This window comes from Colobus angolensis, unplaced genomic scaffold (genome assembly GCF_000951035.1).
Source record: "Colobus angolensis palliatus isolate OR3802 unplaced genomic scaffold, Cang.pa_1.0 Scaffold215, whole genome shotgun sequence".
NCBI classification, from domain to species: domain Eukaryota; kingdom Metazoa; phylum Chordata; class Mammalia; order Primates; family Cercopithecidae; genus Colobus; species Colobus angolensis.
In genome coordinates this window covers 1,530,769-1,544,292 of record NW_012115322.1, presented here as the reverse complement: position 1 = coordinate 1,544,292, position 13,524 = coordinate 1,530,769, and the positions used below count along the sequence as shown (strand labels likewise).

Here is a 13,524-nt window from a genome sequence, read left to right as displayed (position 1 = left end):
AAAAGAAGTCAAAGTATTTAATTTTTAGTTTGGGTGAACATATTGAGAACAACGATGTTTAAGGCAAATGGAGAGCAATGATAAGGTGCTAAAAAGAAACTTCAAAATATCTGTACAAATAACAGTAGAGATAGAAAAGGTTAGAATAAGAAATGAGGCTAACAGTCGGATCTTTGCAAAATACATTTGTTTAAGCTTTAGGTTCAGATCAAATTTGCTAAAGCGGTATAAATGTGGATGCTTAGACACTGAGAATGTTACATTTGTAAAAGCAGGAATATAATACTGAACACTTTTTTTAATTAAGTTAAATGATTATATTAATGTTTTGCCAAAATGGGAAAAACTGATTCACAGGAAATTGCAGCATTAAGTTGGGAAAAAGAGGGGTCAAATTTTTTATTGGGATGAGTTGATTAGATTTTTAAAATCTAGCCATTAATCTTTTTAAAACTTTTTTTAAATAGTTAAAGGGATTTTTTATTTTTAAATACCGAACTAAAGTTTTCTTGATTGTGTTTGACTCTCTCCATCTCTGGAGTGATGGGGATTGGAATCCCTTTTCCAACGTTTTCTTTATACAACACCTGTATGACACAAGAAAGCATCCAGAAAAAACAAGAGCAGTCAAAACAGCCCTTTCATCTACCTTGTGGGGGAACCTAGTATAAAACTATAGACATCATAGACAGAAAAGACAAATTCAACAAGTCAGCCTCTCTGTTCAGGCACAGATCTGGGTGAGAACATGTTTTGTATTTCCTTAGTGAAATATCAGTTATTTGATATTCATCTTTTTTTGCAACTTGAATATAAATATTTCCTGTGCCAGGAATTAAGAAAAAAAATACAAATAACTTTCTAAGATCACTAAAATACTCAGTGTACAATAGAAAAATTGTTTAAGTTAGATTAGCAAGTATTTATTTTCTCTACAAAAGTGTTTGTCTTACGCTCTAACAAATACTTAACAGGCCAAATCTATGCAGTATGACAATTTGGTCTTTGTCATTACATTCAAGTTGTAGAGATGGTCAAGTCTAAAAGTCAACATATGGCATTGTCTATTTTTCACAGTATCTAATAGGCTTATGCACCACTGGGCAATTTTGCCTAAATGCAATCTGTGTAAAAATTAACACAAATGGTTACTTTTAAAAAAGTACAGGATCATCAGGATCATTAAGGTTTCAAATAGATACAAACAATATACTTACTCTAGTATAGAAGAAAATAATTAGAAAATAATTTTGAAAATTGTTGCAAGCCTTTCAGTAAAAGGAATAATAATAATAATAATAATAGCCCACAGGGAAAACAATGAATATAACATTCCAAAAGACATATTAACTTAACATTGAAAATTTAACTAAATTGAAGTATTGTTAGTGAATAGTAATTAAAAACAAAACAGAACAAAAAGACAGTGGGACCAAAGAAAGTTACTGGTCTAATTATGTCAAAGGGTCAAACTTTTAGAATATATTAAAACTGACAATTAAAAATATTTTGGGTTAATTCCAGCTCCCCAGAAAAAAAATCCATCTAAATTTTCCTAATGACATTTGATTCTCCATCACAGGTATAAGTGAACCTAAAGTCTTGATATAGAAGTTTCAGAGTTGTGTATTATATAATACACAAATAACAATTTGTGTGTTAGAGCTTTTCAGCAACAATATTAATAAAAGAGAAAATAACATTAAATGTAAGCTCATGATCTGATTTGTATATTTAAAAAAAAATCAGAAGGCCTGGCTTTCTATTCATGAAATGGCTTGTTTTATATAAGTATCAAAATAAGATTTCTCTTTTTTTTTTTTTTGTTTTTTGAGACAGGGTCTCACTCCTGTTGCCTAGGCTGGAGTACAGTGGCCCAATCATAGCTCACTGCAACCTTGACTTCCCAGGGCTCAGACAATCCTCCCACCTCAGCCTCCCAAGTAGCTGGGACTACAGGCATGTGCCACCATTCTTGGCTAATTTTTTCTATTTTTAGCAGAGATGGAATTTCACCATGTTCCCTAGGCTGGTCTTGACCTCCTGGGCTCAAGCGATCTGCCTGCCTCAGCCTCCCAAAGTGCTGAGATGACAGATGTGAGCCACCGCACCTGGCCCAAAATAAGATTTCTTTTGGTTTCAATATGGAGCAATTTTCTTTCTTGGTGCTACTGTTTATCTGAATAGGGTCTATGTTAAGAAGATCCCTGTTGCCACGGAAGAGCCACCATTTCTACATGTGGCTTCAAGTCCAGTATCTTTTCTTGCATTTCTAACCCAGAAACATCAGATAAAGAGAGTTCCAAGTAAATAAGAGCTTTAGTGTTTGGTTTTTCTTTTCTAGAAATCAATTAACTTCAACAGTCCCAACAATAACATAAAGGTGAAAAGAGAAGGAAAGAAAAAGTTTTAAGGGACTATTACAGAAAGTATAAAATGTTAGAATCAAATGGTGAGTAGGAGATCTGGAAAACAGAAGGATTCAGTTGATGTGATTTATAAAAAAAGATTTTGTTAAACTGATTATTATAAAGGGATGAACAGTGAGATGTTCTGTTTTATAGAAATTATTATTTTTTAATAAGGAGTTAAAGAGCTTTCTCCCAAATACCGAGCTAAAGTTTTCTTGATTGAGTTTGACTCGCTCCATCTCAGGAGTGACAGGTAGGGGAGTCCCCTTGCTCAAGTTCTCTTTGTATAATATCTGTGTGCACAAAACCAACAAACAAATCAACCTGGACCCATCTTTTAGGTAGACTTAACCTAAAAAAAAACAGCCTAAAAGTATTTTTATTGTTGTTTTTATGATGAAGTACCTCAATAACTTTTAAAAATAGAGTAACTATAGATCCCCTTTGGACATTTAGTCACACACAGGATGTCTGTCTCTAAAAGACTTCAGTTAAAAACACAGCTACTAGGCTGCTGGCAGGAGTGGCTTGACTTATGTAGGCCTTCTCTCAAAGACAGGAGTATCAAATATTGTTCAAACTAATTGAAATTAATATCCATAAGTTGTTGGTAACATTAAATTAGGGAACCAAAGAAAGAAGAGAGAGAAAAAGAGAGAAGTAGGTTTGGGGGAACAAAATAAAGAATAAATGTTGAAAGCTAAATAATATTAGCTTTCAATTACACTGAAAGTGTTCCAAAGGAAAAATTATTTGTATCTTACATAGCGTACAAAAAATAGCCAAGACAAGTAAGTTATATTTACTGTGAATTGCTGTGTTGTCTTTGAATTAAAATATTTAAGAATGACATTCTTTTAAGAAAAACTGCAAACACAGTGACCTCCAATGAGATTAGAGACTATTGTAGGTGAAGTAACTCAGGAATGGAAAACCAAACAATATATATTCTCACTGATATGTGGGAGCTAAGCTATGAGGATGCAAAGGCCTAAGAATGATACAATGGACTTTGGGGACTTACAGGAAAGAGTGGGAGGGGGCAAGGGATTAAAGACTACAGATATGGTGCACCAAAATCTCACAAATCACCACTAAAGAACTTATGTAACCAAACACCACCCGTACCCCCAAAACTTATGGAAAATAAACAAACATCTAAACATCGAAAAAAAAACTTAAAAAAGGAAAAGCTGCAAAAACAAAGAATACATCAAACAGCCACAATAAATACAAATAAAATTCTAATTTACATTGTCCTTTTGAAAGGGTGTTAGATTTTACTTTTGACTTGTGTCACACCAGTTAGAAACACCTACTGTTATTAAAGGAGGAATGGGGGAAGCAAACAGAGTATTACAGGTTTTTAAAGAAAGTGATAAATATCTATGTTTTAGAGAAAACACAGTTAAAGTTTCACACCAGAACTAAATACTAAATTAGATTCAGGTTGTAAACTGAGGTAATATTTGGTATTATTATTTTCATTATATGAATTTAGTAATTTTACATTTGTAAGGTGTTATTATTTTAAATAAAATTATGGGATTTTTTTTTTTTTTTTTTTTTGGCCCCCTAAGAAATACCGAGCTAAAGTTCTCTTGATTGCGTTTGACTCTCTCCATCTCTGGAGTGATAGCTGTTGGGATTCCTTTCCCCAAATTTTCTTTGTACAAAACCTGTGAGATACAAGAAAGTACCCAGAGGACATTTAAAACAAGCAGAGAGTAAGGAAGGGAGGAAGTGGGGGAAGGGGTTATATGTGAGGAGACAATTTTTTAGTAAGCAATATTTAGTAAGGATAATGTTTTTACTTTTTTCACAGTTTTAATGGTGAACTCTACAGTGCTAATTGTGGAAATGAAAAAGTACAATGGAAAGCATTAAGTTATAAGATATAACGCTGAGAAATCTTGTTAATTGTACTTACAGTATTTCAAATCTAGTCAAGTCACTGAAAATGTTAAAGTATAATCGGAAATGTGAGTCATTTTGTATTAACATGGCTTTGGTCACAAACACACAGACACACACAGAATTGTTAAGATGTTACTTTCTTTAAAAAAGATGGTTATTGTGGTAAATTTTTTGTGGGAAATAGTGTCTTATATATTTGTAAATACCGAGCTAAAGTTCTCTTGATTGCGTTTGACTCTCTCAATCTCTGGAGTCACAGTGGTTGGAATGCCTGTTCCCAAGTTTTCTTTGTACATAACCTGTAGAAAATAATTAGAATACCCGGAAAGGTAAAATGACCATAAATCCTTTAGATAGCAGCTACATGTGGGCTCTTTGGGGGAAACTCATAAAAACAATCTAGCTCGCAAAAACATTCAAGGAACAGGGGGAAAAATTCCATAAATATTTATGTTGTCTTTTCCAAAGTAGTAAAAAAATTTTACTACCTTGAAAACTGGGCACTAAATTACGCATTTTCTATAACCACTTAGTGCATGCCTAAAATGCATTAAATAATAATAAATTTACCAATGAGAAAAATCAACCATTTTGTTGCATCTAGCATTGATGCCTTAAATATAGTAGGCCTGCAGTAGACTTGTACTTAATGAATAGATTGCTTGGTTTAAACTTTTCTTACCACAGGATACTCTATTCCTTCAGGCTTATTGAGAATTCTGTTTTATATCTCCTAATGAATGTTCCTCGCTGGCTCCTAATCTGTAGGAGCCTAGTCCCTGGATATGAGATGGTTTAATCGGTTTATTTTTCAGGAAGAGCATCTTTACTTGAAATTTTTACTGCTAATTGCTGGATCAAGTAAACTAGTGTTTTCTGAATTGGGAGAAGTCCATATTTTTTAGTAGTAGTATCGAAGGACTATGCATTTTAATGAAAACATTAAGGAACCTCCACCTTCTGAGCCTCCTTAACTCTTAACATTAAGTTTTCAGCCTAAAGGACTGAATGGGTTCTTTTAAATGGATGGATTCCCTGGTGTATTAGTGCATGGGGTGGGGAGCAACATACTCAGATTTTAATTCTTAAAATCAGTGACAAGCTAGGCATGATAGCTTTGTTTTGCAAGGAAACTTCTAGGAACCTTTGAACATCTACCTTCTTGGTAACAAAGTTGCATTTCTTTACTCTTCACCCAACAAAGCAGCAGAATTGATCAGGGACAACAGCGCAAAGCAAAATTAAAGAAAACCAAGAAGTTGTAATGCAAAGTGACAAAGGAGCCTGGGCTAGCTTTCTCAACCCATATTAGAGGACACAAAACTCCAAATGAAATTTGTACCACAAGGAAGCCAGAGTATAAACAGGGAGTGAGAAGGGAATGAGATCTAAATAATATGAACAACCTGCAAGAGAAATATCAAGTATCTTTTAAAGAAAATCAAATGAGAGCTCAGTCCTCCATTGACTAGGGGAGACCCAAGACCAAGGTCCTCACCTTTTATTGGCCATAAACTATTTCCCAAACTTCACAGTCTCTTGCTAGTAGCCGACACCTGCCTAGAATCTGCCTATGGATGGGAAAAGGGGTGGGGTGCAGAGCCAGGGCTTGCTTGACAAAAGGTCAGGACAAATGTGCTAACCTGATATTTCAGGTGTCGGGGACACCCGCCCCGCAATAAACTGCACAGGTGCCTGAAATTCCCATGAGAGAACAGGCTTAATGTATATTTGCCATTGTAGGTCCATCACAGCCTGCACCACTGCATTTACAAGATGGAGAGAGCAAAGAATACAGGACAAGAAATCTTGAAAGGGAGGGGAGAAGAGACTTCTGTGAAGTCTTCATGTGAAGACATGTCTACCTAGGGTCTTTTTGGACACTGGGAATCCCATCATTCATATGATGTGTCACACATAACACACACACATTATATATATATATATACACACACACACACAAAACCAAAGTATGTTATACTACTTCTGTGTTTATACATATATGCTTTTAGTTAAATTACTTGAGATCATCCCAATAACCTTATTACTACCATCAAAACCTTTTACTTTGGAAACGAATGACATGATAATTAAGAAGCCAAATCCATGAGCTTCAAGTCAGTGACAGGTAGGAAAAGAAAGCCAAGTCCCCTCTACTCCTTGATGATGAGAAGAGAGGTTTCTTAACTACTTTTGCAACCTGTAGTGACCCCATCAAGACTAAGGGAGAATTCACAACATCCCCAAGGCATGGAAGCTCTTAATAGGAAGCAGAAGGATGAGAGAGCACCAGGATAGCAATTGGGAGATAGCCAGTCACACAAATGCAATCTGAGAGTATGGCCACTACCGAGCTAATGTGCTTCTGTGTCTCCTTCACACGTTTCACTTCAGGCAGGTCAGGGATTGGAGTTCCTTGTCCTATTGCTTCCTTATACTTCACCTGCAGATTTAAAAATGGGGAAAGGTATTATTACATGCTGGACAGTTATTCTTCCCGACATGTACATGTTTTTTGTAACCCCCAAATTTAAAAAAATCAACAGTGTAAATAACGCAAGCTTTATATTTAGTGTGAATGGGACCTCATTCTGGTATTGGGTAACTCATTCTGATATTGGGTAAGAGGAGAACAATTCCGAGGACAGGGACACTTTGTCTCTCTCTTATCTCTTTGGGGCAGGGGTGGAGAATCCTATTTAGACTACAGCCGTTTCCTGTATATCCCGATGTCTTTATGGCCAACAGGTCATTTAACTAGGACAAACAGATTCACATACATATATCCAGGAAGGTTGGTTCTTTAGCTGTACCGGATTCTACCTTCTCACAAGCCTCTCCGTTTTTCAGATGTAATCTCTCGCTCATGAAAACCGCCAAGGCACTGCACTGAGTATGAGATGACTCTAGCCACTGGTGTATACCGTGTAGTGGTGGTACACAGGCACCTATTTTAGCAATATAAGCTGTTTCTGGTGACAAAGGCTTTGAGTGCAACTCGTAGGTCATTGTAAATTATCAAAGGGAGGCAGAAAATATTACAAATGCATCCTCTGTATTTACCGAGCTAATGTGGTCCTGTGTTTGTTTCACTCTCATCATCTCAGGTGTCTTTCCGATAGCCGTTCCTGGTGAGACATCCTCTTTATATAAAACCTGGGCATTGAGAATCAGGACAGTGTTACACAGAAGAAAGGAAAACCCAGCAGTTCCTGGAGAAAGACTAGGACACATGGCTTCTGTGAAAATGATGTTCCCAGGCAAGTGCCAGAGCATCACGCCTGACATTTCCATGTCAGTATCAGTGACTCAGACCAGATATACAACATGGATCACTTTCCAGATCTTAAGATTTCTTCTAAGATTGTGGTACCATACTAACACAGGATGAGAAGAGCCAGGAAATGTTGATTAACAACAAAACCCTCCCATATGTAACACAAAATCCATTAAAGAAATGCAAAGTCAATCAGTTATTTGGGGGAGAGATAACAAAAGAAATCACAATGTCAAAAAGAAATCCATCTTCTTGAAGCAAGACAACACATGTGACTGCTCTGGGATTTAAAAATTTAAAAATAAAAGTTACTTTGTTAGCAGATATAAAGTTATTTCAAATGATCTCTGGAGAGAGGATTTTGGAGCAAAGTATGGGAGATTTTAGCAAATCACTGCTAGTATTACTGAGGAGGTTAGATGTTAATTGTCTATCAGTATAAGGCTAGTATATTTTTAAAGAGGAGAGTGAAATGACCAGGTTAGCATTAAATGCAAAATAAATAGTAAATATACCGAGCTGAAATTCTTTTGATTTTCTTTTACACGGAGTATTTCTGGCGTGTCTTGAACAACTGTAATTTTTCCTTTACTGTTTTTAAGGTCACACTGGTATTGGAGCTATGAAGAAAGAGTGAACATCTTGTTAAGATTTCAACATTGCTTTATTTTCTTTATTTGTCCTATATTATGTAAAGGAAATTAAAATCCTGTATCTTTAAAAAAAAAAGTCTGTGCCACAATAATTATGGTCTGGTAGCCCAAGGGAAATTATTCGATAAGAATTTTGTGGAGAAACTAATTTTAAAAATCATATAAAGCTAGGGGTTTATTTGTTTTTGTTTAAGTATCTCTTGCTTAGATTTAACTTTGAAAAAGATAGATGTCACCACTAATGGAAAGCGTGATAGTTCACATTCAGTAAAGGAAGCCACTGACAGGGTTTAGGATACACTATCCCAAAATATGGCACCTTGACATTTGAAAAAACAGCAGAAGCAGGAGGGTTTTTCTGGCCTTCTCTGTTTTTTCCTAAAGCAGATAATAATTATCTGATCTTCGTCTAAAGCAGGCAATAAGCCCCTCCTTCCAGAAGGGTCCTCCCTAGACCCAGAGGAAAGGAGCCAAAGACACAGAGATACTAGGAGAATCTGAATAAACGGGCCTTGCTCAATCACCTGTTTATTACCATTGGATCATACCCCTTTGTCCAGTCACACTTCTGCATCTCTATCCTTAAAAATACACACATTTTCCTGTTTCTTTGGGTCGTCATTTCTGAAGCTTTTATTAAATAAATTGTATATGTGTCTCTTGTTTATCTGTCTTTTGTTACAAGAGTTTTAGCCATGAACCTTGCCATGGGTGAGGAAAAGATACTATATTTTCTCCCCTACACCACCAACGAAGTAAGAGATGAGTCTTTCATGCTGTGATTTGGGATTAAGATATAAGGTGAGCCCAGAGATGAATTGAGCGCACACTTCCTGGGGCAGGATGGGAGTTGTAGAGGGCTGCACAACAGCCCCACTGCAGGCCTGGGATATCCAGAGGCATCTTCCTCAGCACCCCTAGGTGCCTGTGGGCTGTGCCTTACATTTAATAAAAACTTACAAGGCTGAAGTTCTTTTGGTTCTCCCGGACTCTCTGCATCTCTGGGGTGTCCAAAACAATCTCATAATATGACATGGACTTCTCAGCATCTTCCTTGTATTTTTTCTGGAAATAGATTCCAAGAAATAAGGAAGGTAAACACCACAGGGATATAGGCCAGTGGGACCTAAAATAGCCCTTCCAGGCTCAGCAGAGGGAAAGTCCTTTGTATTTTCTTAACTGTCCAAGGATGTTAGGGCATTGCAAGGAAGAACCCTCTCAGTCAAAGAGCACCATACTTTTCCTTTCCAGGAAAACAGCCCACACATTCAGTAGGACCTATTGTCATGGCAAAGCTGGCAGAGGGGGAACCGTGCTAGCTGGTCCACAGGAAAGTCATAGCCAGCAATGCCCAGAGAGGGAGATGGGGATGCCTCCAGTGGCAGTAGTCCTCGCTGGGCTGGATGAAGCTATGTAGCCAGACTGCTCAACAAGCTGGTGGAGAAAAGCTAGAGGGTTAAGAGTCAAAGACATGACCTTTAGAAAGCCTTAGCTGGTGACAAGATGTTCATTGAGCCATGAGTAGGTGTGGTCAGGGCTCCCAGCTGCAGGACTGGGCGGGCAGGCAGGCCCAGAGGCATTTCCAGAATATGGCTCCTGATGCTGCAGAAAGCAGCCTGACAGGACTGGCAGCTCTACCAAACAGACACACCTGGAGCACCACTAAGGCCAGCTGACTGGCCAAGGACTACTCTGAGTCAGACATCACTATTCTTTGGGCTCCCCTGTCCTGCCCCAGCCTTTGACTGGAGAGACGTATCCATAGAGACTGCTCTTCCAGATAGCAGTGGGCAGTCAATCCCACCACCAAACTGATCGTCTTTATTCTCTGCGGCAGAACACTTACACTTTGCCTTTAGAGCCTTATTTTTCTTTCATCACCTGTCGCTATGTCCCTTCACTTCTCTCTCTAGCTTAACTTAGCTCCAGTTTTTCCCACTTTTCAGGGAAGTTTTGGTTTGTAGGGCTGAGGGCTGAGGAAAGAGACTAGCCACTATCATAATGGGGATAAAACTATTCTGTCTCTATTTATGTTGTTAATATAGGAATTACATTTATAAGTATTGAAATTTGTAATCTTGCCAGAGACAACAAAGAAACAGTTTCAGCTAATGAGAGATGTAGGCCTAGATTTTATTCATCTAAATGGAAGCGAATTAAAGACAAGATTTTTTGGAAGAAAAGGTAGTTCACCAGGAACAAATGTTTTGTTCATGAAAAAGTCACCTAGATGACTCTTTAGCTATGTAGGTGTAAAGAAAATAGTTCTCATTGTCCTGGGAAAAGAATAGAAACAATCCTCCTTTTATTTTATTTTTACTTTTATTGTTTTTCTTTTATTTTTTTCCAAGATTAAGCAAAAGCTACCTCAACTGGTTTGCAGAGCTGGTGCTAATCCCTTAGAGGGGTAATCACATTTGAACACGGAACTTGGACTCCCTGGTGTTCCCAGACCAAATTGAGGGTTGGGCTGCTATTTCTCATGGCCCAATAATGAAATGCAGATGAACTGGGGAGGAAAAGAGGTTTTTTGTTTTTTGTTTTGAGACGGAGTTTCGCTGTGTCTCCAGGCTGGAGTGCAGTGGTGCAATCTTGGCTCACTGCAACCTCTGACTCCCTGGTTCAAGCAATTCTGCCTCAGCCTTCTGAGTAGCTGGGATTACAGGTGTGCATGACCACACCCAGCTAATTTTTGTATTTTTAGTAGAGATGGGGTTTCACCATGTTGTTTCAGGACGGTCTCAATCTCCTAACCTCATGACCCACCCTGCTTGGTCTCACAAAGTCCTGGGATTACAGGCGAGAGCCACTGTGCCCAGCCAAGAGTTTTTATTTTTGTAACTGGTTACTGGGGGAAGTCCTGGAAATTATCGCCAAACTCAAAATTACGAAGTTTTTCAGAGCTTATATACCTTTTAAGCTATATGTCTCTGTGTAAGTGTTCATTCATCTAAAGACATAAGTGATTAACTTTTTTTTTTTTTTTTTTTTTTTGAGAGGGAGTCTTGCTCAGTCGCCCAGGCTGGAGTGGGGTGGCGCAATCTCGGCTCACTGCAAGCTCCGCCTCCCGGGTTCACGCCATTCTCCTGCCTCAGCCTCCCGAGTAGCTGGGACTACAGGCGCCCGCCATCACGACTGGCTAATTTTGTATTTTTAGTAGAGATGGGGTTTCACCGTGTTAGCCAGAATGGTCTCAATCTCCTGACCTCGTGATCCGCCCACCTCCGCCTCCCAAAGTGCTGGGATTACAGGAGTGAGCCACCGAGCCTGGCCAACTTCTTTTAATTTATAACTAAGGTCTGAGTTCTGAAGACCTTCCTCTGGAGCCTCAGTAAATTTACTTAATTTAAATGGGTTCAGGTGCTGGGGTAATTACTCTTACGTTGTCTCCTGCTAAATCAGGGAGGTTTGAGGAGTTTCTTCAGACCTCCAATAAACTTGTTTGTGGAGGCCTGGGGAGTTTTTTTAGACTCCACAGTAAAACTTGTTTAATTCTACATGAGTCCTGTTAAGAATTCCTTCATTATTTTATTATGCTTTAAGGCCCAGGAAAGGCCTAGGCAAAACTTTTGGTGGGCTTTTGTTACATCCCAGCCTTTGTACAGGGACACTGGCTTTTAACATCTAACGTAACCACTCAGTACTGAAACGGTTGTGAGACCTGGCCTGCCATACTGGCATTAAGTATTCAGTACAGTGGTCCCCACTTATCTGAGGTTTCACTTTCCACGGTTTCAGTTAACTGTAGTCAACCTTGGTCAAAAATAAGAGTACATTACAATAAGATATTTTGAGGGAGAGAGAGAGAGACCACATCCATGTAACTACATAACTTTTATTACAGTATATTGTTATAATTGTTCTATTTTATTATTGTTAATCTCTTACTGTGCTAATTTACAAATTAAGCTTTATCATAGGTGTATACGTATAGGAGAAAACAGTATATATAGGTTTGGGTATTGCCTGTAATTTCAGGCACCCACTAGAGGTCTTGAAACATATCCCCCTCAAATAAGAGGAGACTACTGTACAGTATCCTAAATTTGTGAGTCAGCTTACATTGCTTGCCTTAACCCCCAGGTATGAGGTTGAAGAATTATAAATACAGATTCTCCATTGGAAATCGAGAATCGAGAAGCAAGTTTGTGGAAACACAAGCACCATCTCACCAGTATTTACCATTCAACTGTAAATACTGATCTGAACTGGGGAGGAACTAACTTGCCTGGCTATATTTTAGGCCTTGAGGAACGAGCCAGAGAGAGCCCCAGGGGAGCAGAGCAAGTGACTTGATCCTACACTGGGGTAGGCCCATGTGCTGAAGCTTTCGTTAAAGATCAGCAGTATCAAAAGCCGAAGGTAAAAGGCTGGTGAGCCTCTCACAGCCCAAAGACTGTCAGCCTCCCTGGCTCCCTTAATGAACACAACATGATAATTTGGAGCTCATATAATTTTGGTAATTTTTAAAAAGCTAATTATTCTTCCACATCCCTATCCTTCAAAGAAAAGAAACGTGTCTACCATTTGAATACACCTGCTTCCTAATCAAACCACTCTCTAGTGATAACTATATTTTTCATGTGCAGTTTTACAATATACAACTATATGTTGCCAATAAAGGGTTGAAATCCCTGATTCCCCAACCTGATTGGTCATTAAGAAATAATCTGCGAAAATTAAAAACAAACAAAAATAGGATTTCCAGAGCCTACCACAGATTTACTAGTGTCAAAATTCCAGAGTTGGACCAGGGAATCTACATCCCCAGGTGCCTATAAAGCACAGCTAGGGCAGGTTAACTACTGCTTTGGAACTCGTTGGTCAGAAGAAAAGCACAAATTCTAATCTGGTGCCACTCTAAACAAATTGCAGACTCCTGACCGTCACTGACAATCGTTAATACAAATGAGGGCATATCCTGGGGTGTGAAGGACAGCCTACTTTTCTTCATCTCTCTATTTGTAGGAAGATGGAGAGTTATTCATCATGAGGGGAGTCAGGGGTTAGACTGTGTGGTCTCAATCTCAATCTTGTTTGAGATTGGTAATCCAAATGTGGGCTACTTTGTTTCTTCCAGATTTGTGTACACATTTTTAAAGCCACATGATAAGAGATTTTACATGTGAAAATATTGATTCATTAATTACAAGTTGTACCATGTAAGAGTTCTTCAGTACCTTAAAATTCCTGCATTGTAGGTTACCCTCTCTCTCTCTCCCTCTTCTAAATTCCTGCATTGTAGGTTACCCTCTCTCTCTCTCCC

General features: G+C 38.2%; 1 protein-coding gene across 1 annotated transcript in view; it reads right to left on the bottom strand.

The window, feature by feature from the left end:
• Positions 1–13,524, bottom strand: part of NEB (nebulin) — a 226,170-nt gene that overhangs the window by 12,280 nt on the left and 200,366 nt on the right. Inside the window, exons 134-139 of the mRNA XM_011943053.1 lie at positions 9,219–9,323; positions 8,121–8,225; positions 7,392–7,484; positions 6,679–6,771; positions 4,535–4,627; positions 3,998–4,090 (exon numbers count right to left, since the gene is read on the bottom strand). Coding sequence (XP_011798443.1) covers positions 3,998–4,090; positions 4,535–4,627; positions 6,679–6,771; positions 7,392–7,484; positions 8,121–8,225; positions 9,219–9,323 — 582 coding nt within the window. The remainder of the gene's footprint in view (positions 1–3,997; positions 4,091–4,534; positions 4,628–6,678; positions 6,772–7,391; positions 7,485–8,120; positions 8,226–9,218; positions 9,324–13,524) is intronic.